This window comes from Ipomoea nil, unplaced genomic scaffold (assembly GCF_001879475.1).
Source record: "Ipomoea nil cultivar Tokyo-kokei standard unplaced genomic scaffold, Asagao_1.1 scaffold2480, whole genome shotgun sequence".
Taxonomy (NCBI): Eukaryota; Viridiplantae; Streptophyta; class Magnoliopsida; order Solanales; family Convolvulaceae; genus Ipomoea; species Ipomoea nil.
The window spans coordinates 3,255,753-3,275,727 of record NW_017618908.1 but is presented as its reverse complement, the minus strand read 5'-3'; the positions used below and the strand labels follow the sequence as shown (position 1 = coordinate 3,275,727).

General features: G+C 37.9%; 3 protein-coding genes and 1 non-coding gene across 5 annotated transcripts; all 4 read right to left on the bottom strand.

The window, feature by feature from the left end:
* Positions 1–482: 482 nt before the first annotated feature.
* LOC109152747 lies at positions 483–1,673 on the bottom strand. Its single transcript, XM_019300395.1, has 2 exons — positions 719–1,673; positions 483–607 (listed from the first exon to the last, which is right to left on the bottom strand). Exons 1-2 carry the CDS (start codon positions 1,671–1,673, stop codon positions 483–485), a joined length of 1,080 nt encoding a protein of 359 aa, XP_019155940.1.
* Positions 1,674–7,381: 5,708 nt separating this feature from the next.
* On the bottom strand, positions 7,382–7,454 carry TRNAA-AGC. The gene has a single exon. It is a non-coding gene; the product is annotated as a tRNA-Ala (tRNA).
* Positions 7,455–8,358: 904 nt separating this feature from the next.
* Positions 8,359–10,214, bottom strand: LOC109153318 (zinc-finger homeodomain protein 1-like). The gene is made up of 2 exons (XM_019301212.1): positions 9,990–10,214; positions 8,359–9,446 (listed from the first exon to the last, which is right to left on the bottom strand). Exons 1-2 carry the CDS (start codon positions 10,212–10,214, stop codon positions 8,637–8,639), a joined length of 1,035 nt encoding a protein of 344 aa, XP_019156757.1. The 3' UTR covers positions 8,359–8,636.
* Positions 10,215–11,184: 970 nt separating this feature from the next.
* On the bottom strand, positions 11,185–18,183 carry LOC109153317 (5'-nucleotidase domain-containing protein 4-like). 2 transcript variants are annotated; one of them, XM_019301210.1, is made up of 17 exons: positions 17,836–18,183; positions 16,488–16,801; positions 16,197–16,274; positions 15,836–16,056; positions 15,203–15,295; positions 14,715–14,798; positions 14,029–14,145; positions 13,797–13,902; positions 13,647–13,709; positions 13,462–13,515; positions 12,804–12,861; positions 12,599–12,675; positions 12,442–12,512; positions 11,957–12,017; positions 11,785–11,844; positions 11,630–11,692; positions 11,185–11,538 (listed from the first exon to the last, which is right to left on the bottom strand). In XM_019301210.1, exons 1-17 carry the CDS (start codon positions 17,978–17,980, stop codon positions 11,416–11,418), a joined length of 1,788 nt encoding a protein of 595 aa, XP_019156755.1. In that variant the 5' UTR covers positions 17,981–18,183; the 3' UTR covers positions 11,185–11,415. The 2 variants fall into 2 exon arrangements, with proteins under 2 accessions (XP_019156755.1, XP_019156756.1); XM_019301211.1 differs by lacking the exon at positions 17,836–18,183 and adding an exon at positions 17,261–17,350.
* Between the last annotated feature and the right edge of the window lie 1,792 nt (positions 18,184–19,975).

Sequence of the window (19,975 nt, the reverse complement as noted above, 5' to 3'; positions counted from 1 at the left end):
TTCAAAATAGTCGGTATAGATTGAGTTCTATTATTGTTATTAGATTAAGAATGTCACTCTCCAAATAATTGATGGATGAAAAAAAGAAAAAAGTCACTTCATAAATAAATGAAAAATGAAAAGTGATAACGGTATAACTAAGAGATGAAGTGTAACGATAGTATAACGAAGAGATACATTATTTTAGTACAATTTAGAGACGAAACTAATGATAAATATAACCATGGAGTTTTGGAAGTTTGAAGATTAAAAAAATAGAATAAAAATATGTTAACTTCATTCTCAAAATAAGAATAAAAATATGATATCATTCTATATGCATTTCAAATTTAATGTTAGTAATTAATATTTGTAAGGTGCATGATTTATAAATAAGTGATTATTAAATAACGATACGTGGTCCAATGCTATCCAAAGAATTAATCTTTAAGGCTTTAAAGCAATTGTACTAGTTTTTTTTTTAAAGGAGCCAAGGTGGCAATTTATTCAAAATAATGCGAGATTTGTGCTGGTGGGTTCGCATCCCAGTACATAGCTGAAGTTTGACTAACAACTGAAGTAGCTAAAGCATGTGCTAAATAGTTTTCTGATCTAGGAATAAAAACAACTAAACAAGAAAGTAAAGAATTAATTAAATTCCTGCAACCATCTATTGCGTAGCCAACATATGATCGATCGGTACTAGCTGAAGTAGTTAGGTATTGTTTGACCGTTAAACAGTCCGTGAGTAATTCCAAGCTTTCCTCTCCACGATTCTTTAGCCAAGACAAAGCTTCCTTGCATGCCAATGCTTCCGCCATAAGAGACGAGAAACAATTTGGAAGTGAAGAGACATAGGCAGAGATATATTGTCCGTTTCCATTCAAAAGAACTGCACCTACCGAGGCCGTATTCGTGGCATGGTGATAACTCGCATCCACATAACACCTGCGAGTGTGTTGCCCTGGCGTGGCCGTGACTGTATTGGTGTGCGGCGGTGCAGGGTTGCTCTCGGTTCCACGGTGCACGGCGCACCATGCCTTCATCGTGATGGTGGCCGTCCTTAGCGTCTTCTTCGGCATCGGCATATAGGCGTCCCAAACGGCATTGTTTCTTGCTCTCCAAATATGGTATAAGATTGCAGCTGCATACACCAGACCATCAGTGTCCAAATTATCCAAAATCATATTAAACCATTCATTAAAAATATTCGTCTGGATAATAGGGATTGGGAGGTTAGCTTGCCCCCATACAGCCTTGGCATAGTCACACGTGACCAGGGCATGCATGGTATCTTCATATAACACTCCACACATAGCACAACTAGGCTCAATATCAACTCTCTTGTTTCGCAGATTCATAGTAGTGGGAAGAATGTCACTCAAAGCTCTCCATAGAAAGGTTTTCCATTTTGGGGGGATTTTGAGCTTCCATAACACTTGCCATCTATTAAAGGGAGTAATCGTATTATCATACCTGCCAACAATACACTTATAACCACTTTTCACAGAGTACAATCCTCTTGGGTCATCATGCCAATACCACGTATCTTCATAATCTGGTGATATGGGAATTTTCAGAATTCTGGGTACATCTTCTGGCACAAAAATGTCCGTTAAAATGGAAGTATCCCATGTCCCCGTCTCTTGGTCAATTAATCCAAAAACTCGTGCATCGGCGAGTTGTGGTGGCATTTATGTTTGAATAATTGGATTCTGCTCATCCTGCAGCCAGGGATGATCCCATATTCTCGTGTCCTTGCCATTCCCTATCCTCCGCCTCACGCCAGTACAAACCATGCTTTTTGCTGCCATAATACTTCGCCAACAAAAACTTGGATTATTCCCAAGATGTGCCTGTGAGAAAGTATCTTTCGGATAATACCTGGCCTTATAAATACGTGCCACTAGGGATTCTGGCCTTGTGAGTAAACGCCATGCCTGCTTTCCCAACATTGCCAAATTAAATGCCCTGAGTTCCTTAAAACCCAAACCTCCATATTTCTTAGGGATGCATAATTTATCCCATGCCTTCCAATGTATTCCCTGATTAGTGCCTGAGTTCCACCAATACCTGTTCATGGTTCTCTCAATAGAAGAAACAACATTCATAGGGAGTAAAAAGACACTCATTGAGAAGGTAGGCATAGATTGAGCCACACTTTTCAATAATATTTCCTTACCAGCCTGAGAGAGCAACTTCTTATTCCATGAACCAATTCTCTGTTTAATCTTTTCCTCAATATACGAGAAAGCTGCCTTTCGATTTCTACCAATAAAAGACGGAAGCCCCAGATATTTACCAAAATTCGGGGCTTGCAACACCCCCAGTTCCTGCGCCACCATGCCTCTGTCCTCCTCAGTAGTATTTTTGCTATAACAAATACTGGATTTATGATAGTTTACCGCTTGTCCTGACAACTTCTCATATGCCGTTAGGCATCTTTTTATCACACTTGCTTCCTGCAAATTGGCCTTAAAGAACAACAAATTGTCATCCGCAAAGAAGAGATGGGATATTGGGGGAGCTCCCCGAGCCACTCTACATCCATGAATACTATTATTCAATTGTGCCTGTTGCAACATCATAGAGAGTCCCTCTGCACAGATAATAAATAGATACGGAGACAATGGGTCCCCCTGCCTCAATCCACGAGTAGGTGTAACTGAATCAGTACGAGAGCCATTAATTAAAAACCTGTACGATACAGTAGACACACATAACATAATTAAATCCACCCATTTTTTATCAAAACCCATGGCCACAAGCATCCCATGTAGGAACGACCATTCCATTTGATCATATGCCTTTGCCATATCTAATTTTAGTGCAGCCCATCCAACAGCACCACACTGTTTCCTGTGGTGCCAACCTCCGATGCTATCAAGATATTATCCGTTATAAGCCTATCGGGTATAAACGCACTCTGGGAATCCGATATAGTCTCATTCATCAAGGGTTTCATTCTATTAGTCATCACCTTTGCCATTACCCTATATATCACATTACTCAACGCAATTGGCCTAAGATCAGATACTCGTTCCGGGTTTTGCTTTTTTGGGATCAATACCACATCCGTTTCATTCAGAGTTGCTGGGAAGCTGCAATTATTCAAACAATTGACTATAAAGGATGACATATCCCCTCCTACCACATCCCAAAAATGTTGATAGAAGCCAGGATTCATTCCATCCGGGCCTGGTGCCTTGTCAGGATACATAGAAAAGAGAGCAGTTTTGACCTCATCGTTAGTGAACGGCCGGACTAAAGATTCATTTTGTGCCAGAGTAACACGCGGGGCAATACTATTAAAGAGATTTTCCCCATTCTCCGGGTTTCCCGAGGCAAAAATATCTTGGAAATACTGTAAAACAATCCCCCTCATAGGCTCACCTTCCACCCAATCCCCATTATCATTCATAAGCTTATCAACATTATTTTTCTTTCTACGATGAGAGGCATACCTGTGAAAGAATTTTGTATTGGCATCGGCACCCTTGAGCCAGTGTTGCTTAGCTCGTTGTCTCCAGAATGCATCCTCCTGCGTCTCTGTTCGGCATAGCCATTCCTCCAACGACCGGAACTCAGCTAACGAGGCTGGATCCGTTTTTCCTCTCAGACGCAGCTGCTCTTTCCGCAATCTCATAATTCTCTCTCCAAACATATGAAACCTGTCACCCCCCCACCGAGATAGCCGAGAGCCACAGAATTTTATGCAATCCTGTAGTCCACGGTCCTTTCCTTCATCCCATGCTTTTTCCACCACACCCCGACATCCCTCATCATATAACCATGCATTCTCAAAACGGAAACCCCTCCTACTAGCCCCACCCCTCCCTACGGAGTCATGGATGCTTAGAAAGAGAGCCAAATGATCCGACTTGCGGGTTAAAAGATTTGATACTCTGGCTCCTGCAACAATCTCGCGCCACTCATCCGAGGCCAATACTTTATCCAAACGTTCCTCTATCCAGTCCGCCGTTCCTTTTCCCCTCTCCCATGTAAACGGATATCCCTGCATAGCCATCTGAGATAGGCCACACTCCTCAATAGTATCCCCAAAACCGCGTAGGAGCCTATCAGGGTGTGGGTTTCCACCTCGTTTCTCGTGCTGAAAAAGAAGGTCGTTAAAATCCCCAACTACTACCCAAGGCAGGTTAGACTTGGTAGCCAAAGATCGTAACTTTCCCCATGATTCCTCACGTCTGGGTCGCTGTGCCAAGCCATAAAAACCAGTCATTCGCCATTTAGGAAAGCCATGCATACTGACCTCAATATCCACATGATTATCCGAATAGCTGAGCAGACTAGCTGTATTATTTCTTCGCCACAACAATGCTATACCACCCTTCACACCATCACTATCCACACAGAAAAGACCATCAAAACCTAACTTGACACGTAAACGTTCAGCATGTGACCGATCAACCATAGTTTCCATCAAAAAAATAAAGTCGGGTTTCTTACGGGACGCAAAGTCCAGAACTTCACGAACTGTCCGTGGATTACCCAAGCCACGACAGTTCCAGCTAAGGGTACTCATTGGGTCGGGCGGGTCTGGGAACCAGAACCCGCCTGCTGCAAGTTTTTTGACTGTTCTGCCATAACAACATCTTCCTCCACCCTTCCCCGCCCTCCTTCATTCGTCACCTCACGGCGCCGCTTAGACACGGCCACCAGCTCCGCCTCCCTGGCGTTACCGGCCCGGCTAGCTTCTACCGGCGCTGCACCACCCGACGCCACATCCGCCGTCTGCCTCGGCTCCTTCTGTCGGCCGGTCGGTAACAACCAGCTCCCACCGACCGGTCGAGGACCCCGAGATCCCCCCGCCTTCAGTTCCGGGCCATACAAATATTCCTCCATCGGTAGCACCGAATCCCTCGCTCCCCGACAGAATTTGTATGAGTGTCCCAACAGTCCACAAAAATAGCAATATGTGTGCAGACGTTCATACTTGAAATTCACCCAGCAACTCGTCTTATCCCTCTTAATAAAATTCATACGCCTCCTCAACGGTTTGTCAACAGCCAACGAAACCCTAATTCGATGAAAAATCTTCCATGGTGCATTATCAAAACGGTCATCCGCCTTGACAAACTTCCCCAAGAAATTCCCAATCTGTTCCAATATTACGGCAGACGCATACCCCTTCGGCAAACCATGGAGTTGTATCCATAAATCAACCGAATCAAGCTCAACATCACACGGGGACATTCCATCCGGGACCTACTTGCATACAAAAGTGTTGTTATCAAACGACCAAGGCCCATCATTCAGAACACGCTGCATATCCATCACATGGTGAAAGATAAACAAGAAACGACCAGGTTCCACCTCCGTCGCCTCCACACCACTGACCGGTTGCCATACAGATGCCATAACTTGACTCATAAATTCCAACCTGACCAGCTTTCGTGTCAAGAAACGGCCGACGACCGCCCACTCCTCCTCCACGGCGTCCGGTTCACCACTGCCTTCGCCTTCCTCCACCGCCGGCATAAAAGCCGCGGCCTCCTCCTCCAAAACAAGATCCGCTCATCTCCTCGTCAACCCTGCTACGTCGCTGCTGGTGTGACTGGTAGCCATGCTCGCCCAACCTGCTGCTGGAGAAGCTTGATCGAAAACGGAGAGATCGTCCGTGCCGGAAAGTCGAGATACCGACGTGAAAACCCTAGAGAGAACTAGGTAGAGACAATAAGCAATTGTACTAGTTTAATTCATTCCTTTTTTTTTTTTTTTTTGTTCATAGAGAAATTCAAATCCATCTATTCCACAATGTTGTGTGAGCTTTAAGTATAACCTATTTAGAAGAATGATTAGTAAATTGTACTAAAATGACTGTGTGACGGACTGATATGAAAAAGTATTGGTAATAATCAAACTCATTATGATCTTTTAATATGAGAATCATGTTTTAGTTCTTTTTCTTTTTGAGTGGCGAAAGAAACTTGCATAAACTATCTGATTATATACACTAAGTAAACTCTAGTCCTGTATAATAATCCGCAAACCACAGAGAAAATGTAAAGCAGTAGGAAGACCCATTGCAACGGGTTTGTGACTCGTGATATTATGATACGAGAATCATGTTCCAATCCTTTTATTTATTTAATTTAATTTTTTAATAACGAAGGAAACTCATATCCACTACCTTAGAGTACACACCGATAAACGTCACTCCTATGTAATACAGTAATAGTTCGCAAATCACAAAGAATAAGTAAATCGTACTAGTTAATAAGACATTGTACTATAGAACATTAGAGAATAAAATTGAGAGAGTAAGAATTGAAAATACATGCGCATATAATAGAACTCTTTGTACAATTATTACTTTTAACCCTAATTCCATAAAATATATATGCTGAATTCATTCTAACGCCAAACACCCTTCAAAAGATTCCTAAATCCTTGTCCTTTTATATGACAAGCCCATGATATTGAACTTCTTTATCACATGCGTTCTTCACTTCTTCATCTTTATCTAATGATAAACGATCTTTAAGGTTTTGATACTTAGCTTCTTCTAGAAGTTATTGAAGAATATAATCTTCAAACTATTTATGTGTAGTGTGTAATTCAAACATATAATACTATCTCATTAATTATTTATCATTACAAGATAAAGATTAACAATATTACTACTTATTTTCAAAAAAAAAAAAAAAAAAAAAAAAAAAAAAAAAAACAACAATATTACTACTTAAATGGTGATTTTTTAAATCAATGGTCACCCAGAAACGGGATGATTAGAATAAAATGAATGAAAATATGCAAAACATGTAATGAGATGTAAGATGATTTATTCCTAAATGTTAAGACAAGTACAAGCTCACATACTTATTACAATATACTGAGATTAAAAATGAGAATATTATCGAGAATAAAAGCACAGACCGTCGCACTAAGAGATAGTAACAAAGTCGAGGGACCTCTTGCCCTCTGCAACGACCTAGAAGAGCTGAATGAAGACGGGGAGGGTATGTAGCAGGTACTCAAAGGTGATGGCTGAGGGAGAGAGAGGAAACCAGACAACACTCAGAATGAGTAGTTAGGGAGAGCTGGTCGGGTACTATATCGTAATAATGTCATATCTCGTTGAAAAGGGAAGGAGGAGGCACACAGAAATCGTAGTGGATGGCGCTTGGACAGAACTCCAACATAGCCAAGTCACTATCTGTCAGTGAGTTGTGTAAAAAAAAATTTATACGGAATGAAATTATATGATAATGTAGAAGGGATAAACCCACAAAATTCTCAAACTTTGATTCTTATTACTGAATTCAATTTGTACCCTTTTTTCAGTGCCTCTCCTAGTCTCCTCAGGAGTAAGCAGTAATAGCACCTATAACATACGAAAGGTAGTGGACAAACAACGACAAGAGAGATCAGGATAGTAAAATGGAGATGCGGGGTATTGATCCCCGTACCTCTCGCATGCTAAGCGAGCGCTCTACCATCTGAGCTACATCCCCTTCACGTAAAACTTGTCTTCCATATATAATAATTCATGGGAAAAACTTTCTTGCAAAAAGAACTATTGTAACTTTGAACCTAATTTGTTTCAAGATTCTTAATAGCTTGTAATTTAATCTATTGTAACATTAATGAAAAATCAACTTCTCTGATTACCCATTACCAGTCATCATCATCAACTTACTCTCTAAAATTTCTGGTCATCTTTCTAAGTGGTTGGTGACTAAAATGAAACTCAATTTTCTAATAGAATATCACAAGTTTTTGATCAATTTTCAAACGTATTTTCATTTGTGACGAGGAAAACCTACAGCTACATACCCTTTTTATAGCGTGACTTGTAAGGTATGTACTTTCTCCAATACAGACTGATCTTTTTCTAAGGACCAAAGAAATGGAAGATTTGCAGAAGTGAATATAATTGGGAATGCGTGTTGACATGGTCAAAACACATTATTCTTTGGAGTTGTTTTGTGTTTCTGTATACCTATATGTATATATTTTTTTTTTTGAAAGTGTATACCTATATGTATATAGTTGGCTATATATATATATATTGTAGTCCCATGAGGATAGATGACTATATATATGTTGTAATCCCATGACGACAGATGACAATAATAATGACGTCTTCTTCCTCAATCAAACGAGGATGAGGATACTCGTATAATATTATAATACGTCAAGATTAAAATAAATTTTTTTAAAAAAGAAACTTTAAACACACCTTGCATGGGACCGTCCATTTTAAGTTATCTAATAAACTAATACCACCTCCATTAGAAGGTTTTTTCCTCCATATGTACAAAGTAGAAAGTGTACCCACTTTGATATCGTCCCATCCACTACAAAATGTGTCCTAATCGGAGCTATGATTTTGGGTTGCAGCCCAACTATATATTCGTACACTCACCAAACATTTTTCACATTAATATCACATATATACCAAATTTGGTACACTCAACAAAGCCATATCGGACAAGCTAATTAAGGTTGACAATACTAGCTACCTACTAGCTTTTATATATACACATTCACTTTTTCCTTTTCTACCTAATTAACATTATACATAATTAAAACCTCATAATAAGTTAATAACTACTCTTACATACTTGCAGAAGAAGCTGACTAGCTAATTAAAGATATATAGTTGATTGATTGATTGATAATGATGATGATTATTAGTTGTTGATTGATGATGATGATGATGATGTCGTCGTTAATGGCGGATGTGATGTGGCGGCGTTGGGTTTAGCAGAGGATTTGTTGTTATGCATCCAAACTTTGAACACTTGTCTCTTCACTCCAATCTCGCCGCAGAATCTTTCCACTCCATGGATGTTTTCTTCTTCTCTGGGAATCCGCCACCCAATCTTGTCAGCAAATTCCGACATCTTCTCCTTCTGCTCCGCCGTGAACTTTGTTCGGAACCGTTTCTTGCCCCTCGTCTCCGCCACGGTAGCGGCGGCGGTGCTGGCGGGGGAGGGGAAGCATTTGTGGGGGCTAAAGTTTGGTTCTTGGAAGGAGGAATCAACCGCCGCCGCCGTGGCGGCGGCGGCGGCGGAAGGGGTTGGGGGTGCAGCGCCGCCGAAGGCGGGGGTTTTCGGGGACTGGGCAGCTAGGGAAGCCCATGCATTGTGGCGGTGGGTCATGGAAGCGAAGGAGGGAAGGGCGGGGGGATTGGTCGGAGGAGCGCCGCCGCCGCCGCTGCCGTGGGTGGTTTCTTGGCGGTGGAAGCTACGGTGGCAGTTACAGGCGGCGCATTTCAGGGACGCCACCGTTCCCTCTTCGCCGCCGGGCATGAACTCGCCGCATCCATCCGTAACGCTTCCTCCGATGCTAACCGCGTGGTTTTTCAGGCACTCCCGGTACCGGATCACTCTGGGTCCGGCGACAGAATTTTCTTGTTTCCGCGGCGGCGCGTCATCTACACCGCCTTGAATTCCCCCACCGATTTGCTCTCCCTCCCCAGTCAATGCCATTCTTGAAGTCTAATTAACACAATTACATAAACCAGAAACCTTAATTATTATCAGCAAAGGAGATTCCAAATTCCAATGCAAGAAAGAACCCTAGTTTTAAGAGAGAGAATCGCCATTATTAAGGTTGGTTCGAGAAAATCAAGATGGTATGTTTCATGAGTATGGCAGACATATGAAAGTGAAATTTGATGGTTTTTCAGCAAGTGGGGTTGTAAGATTCCATTTAATTATACTCAAAATTACGATTACAGTTAAGATTTTTTTATTTTAGTGAATCCTAAACCGATTTATTTGAATATCCAATTACGATTTAATTCAAATCCTACGGTTCACAATTACCAACCATTAAGAAAAAAATGCAAGATTGTTAATTTGTTACTCATCGTATTTTACTAGGACTAGGTCACTACTTTCGTTATCCTTTTTGGTACTCCAAAAATAATAAATCATAGAATATCTATTACATTTAATTTTATGAATAATGTGCTTCTTTATCTATAATTTATCTATACCGAACAAGAAACTCTTAAAATATAGTATTTGCATCTATACCTCACGGTGAATCACTCTATGCCCAAGAGTCGAACCCCCATGACTTGGGTTGGCTTGAGTACACATAATCTCCAAACAGTAAGCCATGGCAGCGTTGTTGTGAGCATACGTACTTAGTAGTGCTTGTTGTTGTGATTGTATTATAGCAATGAGATCATCGTCATCCTCTTGCGAGGATGAAGATGAGTGTCGGGGTGAGGTTGAAAAGGGGTGTGGGGGATTCATATCTCAAGAAGTCAAAATTGCTATGGTAAATGGATGAAAGATAAGTTTGTATGTTATGTACTTATATATTTGATATGATATCTTTTCCAAATCCCAAAGACAATTGTTTTCGACCATTGGATTATATCACAAGCATCTTAGCCCTTAATTGGTATGCATATCTTTCCAACACACAATCCAATATCTGACATGATATCTTTCCCGAAATCCAATATCTGTCATGATATCTTTCTCGAATCCCAAAAAGACAATTGCTTTCAACCATTAGATTACATTACAAGCATCTTAGCCCTTAATTAGTATGCATATCTTTCCAACACACAATCCAATATCTATCATGATATCTTTTTCAAATCTCAAAAGACAATTACTTTCAACTGGAAATTGCAAAAGTAGGATTTTATTTTAGATAAGCTCTTTGGTTTTGTAAGATTATTATGCTCCTAAAGCCATTGTTGCAACTACAAAGTAACAAAACTTTTGGATCACTCAAAGTCACCTAAAACAATGCTAAAGAAAGCACATTTGTAAACAATGATGAATGTGAAAATATAATTGATATTCAGAATTAGATCGGGATAGAGTTTTGTATTTACGCTACGTAAAGATGGAGAGTATATTCATATATTGATCCCATCACACGTAATGTAAGACTAGGTACAATAAGGCTATCCTTATTTCACCTCTGCTACCAGTTAAGCTGCCCATGCAGGTTGCAGAAGGAGATTTCTATATCAGCAGGATTCATACTTTCCTGTTCAAACCTGTAAACTTGATTGGTTTCAATAAACCTGTTCTGATCATTAGCTTTCAAGAATGATGGCAGATGCCACAAGATTGTAAAGAAGGAGATTTCTATATCAGCAAGATTCATACTTTCCTGTTCAAACCTGAGAATTTGATCATCAGCTCTCAAGAATGTTGACATATAACATAAAAAAGTGTAAATCATTCCATCGTTAGTATAGTATAATCAAAAACAATGCACGTTTGATTGATTCATACTTTGTCGAAAGCAAAGAGTATAGATTCAAACTAGTTCGTTCTTTGTTTCATGAGAATTCTGACACAGAAGAAAATATGATTCAGTTCCAATACAATAGAATCAGCAGAAATGTTGATTCGGCCAAACCTTTAATCATGGCGGGGGATAATCAATTGTTCCCTAATGCAGACGATATTCATAATCCATTTGTCGTTTTTACAGAGAAAGGATATCAAATTCATGGGGCATAAAATCTTCGCTTGGTCTGTAATATTTGTCAGGAGAGTAAAGGCTCAGATTCGTAACCTGGCTGGTGTACAGACACGCGAACCTCTCGACCTGTGAACAAACACAATACTTTATATCGAGTAATTAAAGCCGATGGATCAATGTTATATACAAGTTTTCGTAAATAATATATTTATGTGACCTGATGTGCAAAGCGGGAATTCTGATAGCCAGTCTTCATGAGTTGTCCCCAGACCTTGTGGAACTGGAAATGTTCACGACAGAACAGAACGCCATTAAGAAACAAGCCGAACAACTCTTTTTACGACTCTGAAAACAAGCTGAGAATTGCCTTACCTTCTTATGACTTTCGCGTTGAGTCTGCTTATGAATGACCCTCACTTGCTCTCTATGTGACTAAAATAACGTAATGTAGACTATATCAGTTAAATTCTACTACAATTCAATTGGCGGGGAAGTCCCCGGATATTGGTCAAATTTATTAATGACAAACGTCGAATATGCCAACCTGCAGTTCGACAAGCTTGGATGACAGCCTTTCCTTCTCGGCATCATCAGCACCTTGAGACCTGAAATGTAATAATAGAAATTTAAGAACAAAAGGAAACGAGGCAAAGATGAATACAAAGGTGGTCGGGACAAGAATCAAGAATGAGAAGAGAGAGATTACTGTATGCGTGAAATACCGAGCAATTTTATTATTTTTTTTGAGTACTACTGACTCTATTACAATGTAGTATCTGTGCATAACTACTTTCTCAACCTACTGAAGCACAACGAGTCAATACCGCCCCCACTAAGGCTCGAACCCATGACCTCCCATTTGGGAGAGTCACTCCGTGCCACTAGACTACAAGGTCATGGGCACCGAGCATATAATATACTAGTAGAAATAAAATGAATTTACACCAAACTAGTAACCGCTTCCATAATACAAACTTTTAATGTCGGCACCTAATTAGGGAAAGAAAAAAAATAAATAAAAGGAATTACTTGAGACGCCACTTCAAATGATCTATGTCATCTTCAATGTGATCCCGCTCACTCCTCAGCAACTGAAGATGCTGCAATGGATACGGTGGTCAAAAATACAAGTTTGCTGATGAATAAGCAGCTGGAACGGAACTTCGAGACGATATGTTCTTTATACCTTGCGTGTATCCTTGAGCTCCCAGAGAAGTTCAACTTCTCTCTCAAGCTCGGGAACAACGAGCATTGTTCTCCAACCTGCTCAAATACCGAACTCTCAAATGAACTAATAAATAATCTTAAGATTCTAAGGAGAATACAGTGAATGTCAATTGTGAGATGAAACAAATAAGGACGATAATAATAACTGAATCGAGCATGTATACCTAAAGCCTTTTTGCTGCGTAAGATGTCACCATATATGTGATCCCCGACATAAAGAATCTAGCAAAAACATAACACCTCAGTATAATAACAACCACGAAATTTGGCTAGATAATCGCAATTGTTTCAGCACATAATTTCAAATTTATGCAACAAAAGCACATTATTACAAACAATATCATAATTTCAAATTATCAGCACAATGGTTTATAAGGTTAGATAAGACATCTTGAGTAACTTTGCAACAGTCATCCGTTGGTATAGAACATACAAACATTGCTTACACAGTTTGTCTAAAGCCCTGTTTGGTAACATAATTAGTTTATCAGCCAATTTTGACTTATTTGACCACTATTAGCTGTTTGACTTGGTTAAACAATCAATATGAGTGTTTGATTAATTAGTTTTTTGTAACAACTTATTGCTCCAAAATACTAAAATTCAAAAAGCTGCTCAAAACAGCTTTTTCAATCAGCTTTTTGAGAAAGTCATTTTGCATGTAATCAGCTATCAGCTAATGCTATCAACTAGTCAAACCCACTAACCCAAGCAGCTAATAGCTATTTACCAAACACCCCCTAAATAGTTTCAAATCAAACAGCTACTAAAAGAAGAGATTGGGAATGAAATTTTACAGTAACGAGACGATCAATAAGATACCTGTGAGCTTGATTCAATGTTGAGTAATTTATGCAAATGGCCAACACTTCCTCCCTGAAAATAGTATAAAGGAAGCCATTGATATAAACTACAAAATAAGGCCTCTAACAATTAAAAGCCTCAACTTTGACATAACAAAGAGCAAGAACAGTGTGGGGTTACAAAATAGAAGAGAACTCTCATACCTGGAAAACTCTACATCCTTCGGTTAAGCTTTCTATTGGCAATCTTATGGAAGTGCTCCCTACCTATTTGGTTAATTAGAAATAAAGTCAACATGTAGGCAAAGGCAATAAAGAGATCACAAGCAGAAAAGTACCGAAATTTATGCTCACCTGAGCCATAGGAGTCCCATTATCGGTGTTCATAAGCATCCCAGTCTTAGGATCAACCCCAAAAAGATTGGCACGATTTTCCTCATCAAAAAAGCCTGGTTTCGCACTGTAGACAATTTTCTTGATGAGTAATGTCATTAGGAAAAAGCAAAATGACCAATTAATAGAATATATCAGGTGTGGAAGGGAAAAAGGCAGAAACACATTTTGATTTATAAGGAAGGAAGATGACCTGCCAGTAATGACAACATCAAAATATTGAAGCCACTCAAAAGTGAGAGTTGAACAACAATCTGTTGACTTGGGCCCACAGAGAAAGTTCATGACAACATTCGTATAGTCCCAAAGGCTGCATAGGTAGAATCAAGTTTCTAAGCAATCTAAATAAAATGAAACAATATTGCAAACATTCAAATTTACGTCTAACAAAATCAAAGTCAAGGTTCAACTACACTTAACATAAAGAAACATGAATTCAGGGGCAACAAATAGAAAAATTCAAAGTATCTTTAGATGAGAAACCATTGAAATAAAAAGAATGCATATATTTTTTCCTTCTGTGAGAGGGTTATAGGGAGAAGGAAATTTTATTCAGGGAACTTCGAAGGCTCTGTGCCAAACTGCCAATCTCTAAATAAATAAACAGTTAAGTACCATAAAATCATATAGATACCATTTCAAGTTTTTTTTTTCAGTATGTTTGATAATTAATTATAATTAATTACATAGCACAACTCCATGTTATTCATTGAAAGTTGAAACTGTGACTTACTAAAAGAAAGATATATTGAACTGAAATGGGATTGAACTAGAAGGTCCATGCGACAGTTTCCACTAGTCTTCAAACAAGTTCTCAAGCAGCACTAAATGCTAGCAATGCAAACCTTCATACTAATCTATATAGAAAAACAACATTACCTGTTAGTCACCAAAAAGGTAGCACGCCCAGATTCTCGAAGCATTTTGAGCATGGGAACAATTGAGGTATCATCGTTGATATATCTGTTGTAGGAAATGGCAACAAATAAGATTCACATAGTTAAAAAATCTTTGATGCATGTTAATGAATTAGTTTATTCTTGGTTGATAGCAAATACGGAGAATGAGATTCAACCAAGACTAAAATATGCTACATGTAAAATAAGTGCATCAAGAAAGCCAGGAGCACTCTTTCCTTCACTTCCTCAACAACATAGAAGATTTATTATAGGGCACCGATATGTATCAAATTAAATAAGGGGAAAAATTTTATTCTTACAGCAAGGGTGTCTTACTATTCAAAGAGCTGTACAATTTTATTTTTTTAATGTAATAATACCAAATCGTATCTTCAAAGTTCAAAGACACTTAACCAGTTGCCACAAATTTTATTTACAATATCAAAAAGAAAAACATATTATACATGCCTTTTAGGATCTTGTGCAACTGTCTGCTTCAAGGTTCCATCACGGTGGCACAAGTCCACAGCTGCACGAACATCCTTGTGCATACAAGCATAGCTGCAAACATTATGTAACAAGTAAGAAGAAATGAGAACTGGAAGCCATCGCAATATACCACATTGCACTTTGGTTAATTAAATAAATAAAACAGTAGAATTAGAAAAGATATGTGGGGACATGGAAAAAGTTAACCATGGTATATAAACATTAGAAACAGATGAAATCATCTTGAAAAAAAAAAAAAGATTGTTTTTCAATGATGCAATATGAGTCAACCAAAAAATGCTTTAGCAGGTGTAGGTTAAGGAGGCATTCAAAAGTCAAATTTCAACCAATTCAGGTATAATCACATAAAGAATTATGCACTGCATTAAACCATTAAAACTTTTAAGTAGATCAGATTATATATTTTATCTATACATTGCAGTTGTATAGGTGGTTGCCTTGATCCCGGAAACTGACAATCAGATTACATAAATGTGTGGACACAAAAATAGGAAAGTAAGGGAGAATGAATACAGAATATATATTGATGCAGAAGATTAGCTTGCTACTATGCTCTATATTAACAGTAAATAATGCTGGTTATGCTCTTACTCAGACTCTTCAGGAATTCTTCCTGGGTTATTGTCCTTAAAGTCCACTAGTTGAGCAAATAAGTATGCTTCAGCCAAGGAGAAAAGGGTATCAATAAGTGCATAGTCAGGTTCATCAAATGAATCTCGTATCAAAGTATTGCCATAAGTTGCTATTTTATCCCCCTTTGACATTTGCCTGAATCCATGGTAAGCAACTTTCACGTATTTGTGCCGGTCCATCTGTTATAGATACAAACAATATTGGAAAATAAATTTAGACAAGGAATACTTACTTTAGCTAGAAGCCTAATCAATAGGAACGTATACAAATTATACATCAAGAGGAAAAATATGACAAAATTATCAACAAACATACAAACCTTCAATATATTCCCTCTCTTCTTGTCAACAACTAAACCCCTGACCATGTAGCTCCAATCAAAGGACCATTGTAACAGCTATAAAAAATATGAATGCATTTACAAAGTATCAGTCATCACTATCAATACATTTAACTGATACTGGGGTGGTGGGACTAGAGACAGAGGAATCACTTTAGCAGTGTGATGTACATGCCAAGAGATGAATGCCAGAGACATTATTTTATGTTAGAATTTAGAATATCCCATAAGACTATACATAAGCCATAGGCAATAATGCCATGCACATACCTCTTCAGGATATCCCAAATCATAAACAAGCTTTTTTACGGTTCCTTCATATGCAAGAGATTCAAAAGTGTCAGGTTTGTACTGTGCCAGAGTGTAATCCATGTCAAAACCAACTGCAACTATATTGTTCATGTTCAATGATCTATTACAAAAGATCTGTTTTCCAATATCAACTTTGCACCCTCCTGGAGATGACCAAATACAGGAACGTTGAGCACCAAATGCACCATTATCTATCTCAAGTTGTGTTGTATTGCCATCCAAGCGAATACCATCCATAGCACAATAACTTCTTGTATGCAGCTGATTTCTTCCTAATTGAATTAACAACATCACTTAGATGTTCGCCAAGGACAGCATAATGAAAAATGATGCAATTGCATATATGTACAGAAGACTATACTCACACATTAATGGGCTAGGTTACGACTTAAGGCTATGCTAGGGTTCCTAATTTCTATATTTCAACAAGCATAGCATCCTTAACACAATTACCATTGCAGGATAATAAAGCTAGTCTGGAATCTAGAGTACATGTAAGCTAACAGTTTCAAAAGTTCCAAACCCCACTTGCATCAATTTCATTGATCAAATTACTGCAATAGACACCAAAACTCAACAACTTTAACCTTATCAACTTGCCATAGATACTGAAAATGACTTCATCAAACAACTAGGCTTACATATACTGAGAATTGATAACCTAAATTACAACGTAAAAGTTTTTTTTTTTTAATCGAGCCTCTTCCCTAAAGTAAACCTTACAAGCTTACCTTCGGGATCCAATGTAAAACCAACTGAAAGCACCAAGAGTTATGTTCCAACTTGTAAACCTATACTCCAAGGTATGCTCCAATGAAAACCTATATTTCACTCACACAGTTAGAATTCCTTACACTGAATTTGCTTACCTAGAAAGAACTTTTAGTACAGTGTTAGGACTAGTTAGCCCAAACTTTCACCAAAAGTACAGCCTAGATACAGGATGCAAAATCGAATGAGCATGACTGTGAGAGGGACAGATAGAACGATCACCAACAGTTATATCCTCTATAAAATGCATTACAAAACTGACTCTTTCTATAATTGCAAAGAAATTCCTTTAACATCCTCAATCAAAAGCACTGGTTATGAAAAATAAACTGAAGTTTTCACACCAGCATTCATCTAACAGCCACCAGAAGCAAAGACTGGCCCTTTAACATTTGGAAAAGCAAAACTTCTTTGCCTAAACCACGGGGAGTTGCTAAAATGCTAAAAATGGAAAACAAAACTAGAATCACAACAAAACCACCCACATACATCAATGGCAGACATTTACAGGAAGAAATGAAGCGCAAGCTCGCACCTTGATAACGAATGCGTGTGGCTCTGCTCCGAAAAGGGCGTACCCGGAAGCGGAGATTTGGAGAAATATAAGAAAGGAAGTCGGGAGGAGGAAGAGGAGGGATCCCGGAGAGGCAAAACGAAATGGAACGCTCCAGAAGCCGCATCTTTCCCTTAAATGGAAACCATTTTGGGGCGTGAATCAGAATTTCCACATCCAAATGGTTGAGGATAACACGGAATATGCTAAATTGCTCATGCTACCACCCAATCCGAGCTATAATTGATGCTGACGATAAAATGACGCTATGCATACACGGCCAAAGCAGCGAATCGAAGTCCGACGTGTACTGTACTATAGTCTATACATTCAACACCACCTGAATGCAGGGTTAAGTACGATTTGGATTTTGTAATACGGAGGATGTAATTTTCTATCGATAATAAAATATATACTGTATTTAAAATATAAAAAGAAAAACAACAAAATACGGAGTAATAATTTCTTTCACCGGAGGTTAAAAAGGAAAGGCGAAATTAACGCCACTGGATTTCCCTCAAATTCTCTGGATTGGGATGAAATTTTACGGGGAGTCGTGTCGTGGCGTGTTAGGAGTTTAAATGGAGAAAACACCATATCGGACAAGGCTGAGTAGCGACATTTTGAGTGGACTTTCAAATCTGGCTACTTGATATGACGAGTACAAATATAGAGTAAAAAATAAGAATATATATATCCGCGCACGCAAATGTGAATATGTGATATGTACTAATGCAAAATACAAAATTCTACCAAATTATTTCCACATTTTTATAACTTTTAGTTTACCAAATGTGAAATTATATTGACTAATAAGATTATATTTTAAGACACTACTCGAGATTACATAAATCAATTGTAATCAATAAATCAAAAAATGTGATTTTTTTTTTTTGGGGGGGAGGGGAGGAGGTGGTGTGTCAAAGAGTGCAATTTCGTTGATGTTGACACAATTCAACTATATTACATCTAAATATTTAATGTTATTGTCAATTTAAATTGAGATTACACAATTTGAAGAAAAATAACAATATTTAAAATAATTCTAAAAATTGAAAACATCAAGAGACAACAACTGATATGAATATGTGGAAGAATGTGAAATATAAACTCCATAACCAAGTTAATCAAACAATTGATTTGATAATCATAATATTATAAATTGGAATAAGGTTCAAATTCGCCACTGAACGTAACCTGAAAATACAATTAGGCCACTAAACGAAAAAAAAAAAGTGCAATTAGACAACTGAACACTCAAAAAACATACAATTTCACCTGATAGCAGGTTACCATCAATTTTAGCATGTTACCTGCTTATGTAACAGTTGAGTTGTCATTTTTAATAATTTTTAAATAAATTTTCGTAATAATAAATTTTGAAAAAATTGAAAAAAAATAATTAACTTTATGGTCTTGCATCTGTACGTGGCAGCTTAGGTCGATTTTTTTAATTCTTTTTCAATTTATTATTAAAATTTATTAAAAATTATTTTAAAATGATTAGAAATGTCAACTCAGCTGCCATGTAATAAGGTAACTTGCTAAAATTTGTGGTAACCTGCTATCATGTCAAATTGCACGTTTTTGGTGTGTTTAGTGGCCTAATTGCATTTTTTTTTTCGTTCAGTGGCCTAATTGCATTTTTAGGTTACGTTCAATGGCCAATTTGAACCTCATTCCTTATAAATTTGATTTCCTATAATTTTTTTTTTTTTTTTTTTTTGAGACGGTTTACAGCATTATGATAGTTTACTAGCTAAGGTCACATGGTAAGTTTTACCTAACACACCTTCGAGTAGTTGTTATGGACTTCTCATAAATCACGATTAAAACATTTTACAAATTCGCAAAACATGGTTAAAATCTTTTTCAAAATTTGATCGAATTATAAACGGAATGAACACCTCCAATAATTAATATGCCAATAATATGTATAGACTCAAATCACTCAATATAGTGTGATGAACAATTGGGGTACGGTGTTGATCTAACAAATTTAGTTTTGAAACTTAAGTTGATAAGCTTATTTCAATTTACTTGATACTCTTTCCATTATATTTCATCTATAATGATGCTCAAATTAAATTATTTACAAAATACTCCATTTTATTTATTTATT

Bases quoted from the DNA above. Each gene is read 5' to 3' on its own strand.
- LOC109153318 (XM_019301212.1), bottom strand. From the start codon at position 10,214: ATGAATCCCCCACACCCCTTTTCAACCTCACCCCGACACTCATCTTCA. The intron at 9,447-9,989 runs GTATAGATGCAA...TGTGTTAATTAG, and splicing joins ATAGAGTGATTCACCGTGAG to ACTTCAAGAATGGCATTGAC.
- LOC109152747 (XM_019300395.1), bottom strand. From the start codon at position 1,673: ATGCCACCACAACTCGCCGATGCACGAGTTTTTGGATTAATTGACCAA. The intron at 608-718 runs GTTTAACGGTCA...TTTCTTGTTTAG, and splicing joins CTTGGAATTACTCACGGACT to TTGTTTTTATTCCTAGATCA.
- LOC109153317 (XM_019301210.1), bottom strand. From the start codon at position 17,980: ATGCGGCTTCTGGAGCGTTCCATTTCGTTTTGCCTCTCCGGGATCCCT. The intron at 12,018-12,441 runs GTAATTCCTTTT...ATTACATTTCAG, and splicing joins CATTTGAAGTGGCGTCTCAA to GTCTCAAGGTGCTGATGATG. The intron at 11,693-11,784 runs GTAAGGCAATTC...GAACATTTCCAG, and splicing joins AACGCGAAAGTCATAAGAAG to TTCCACAAGGTCTGGGGACA.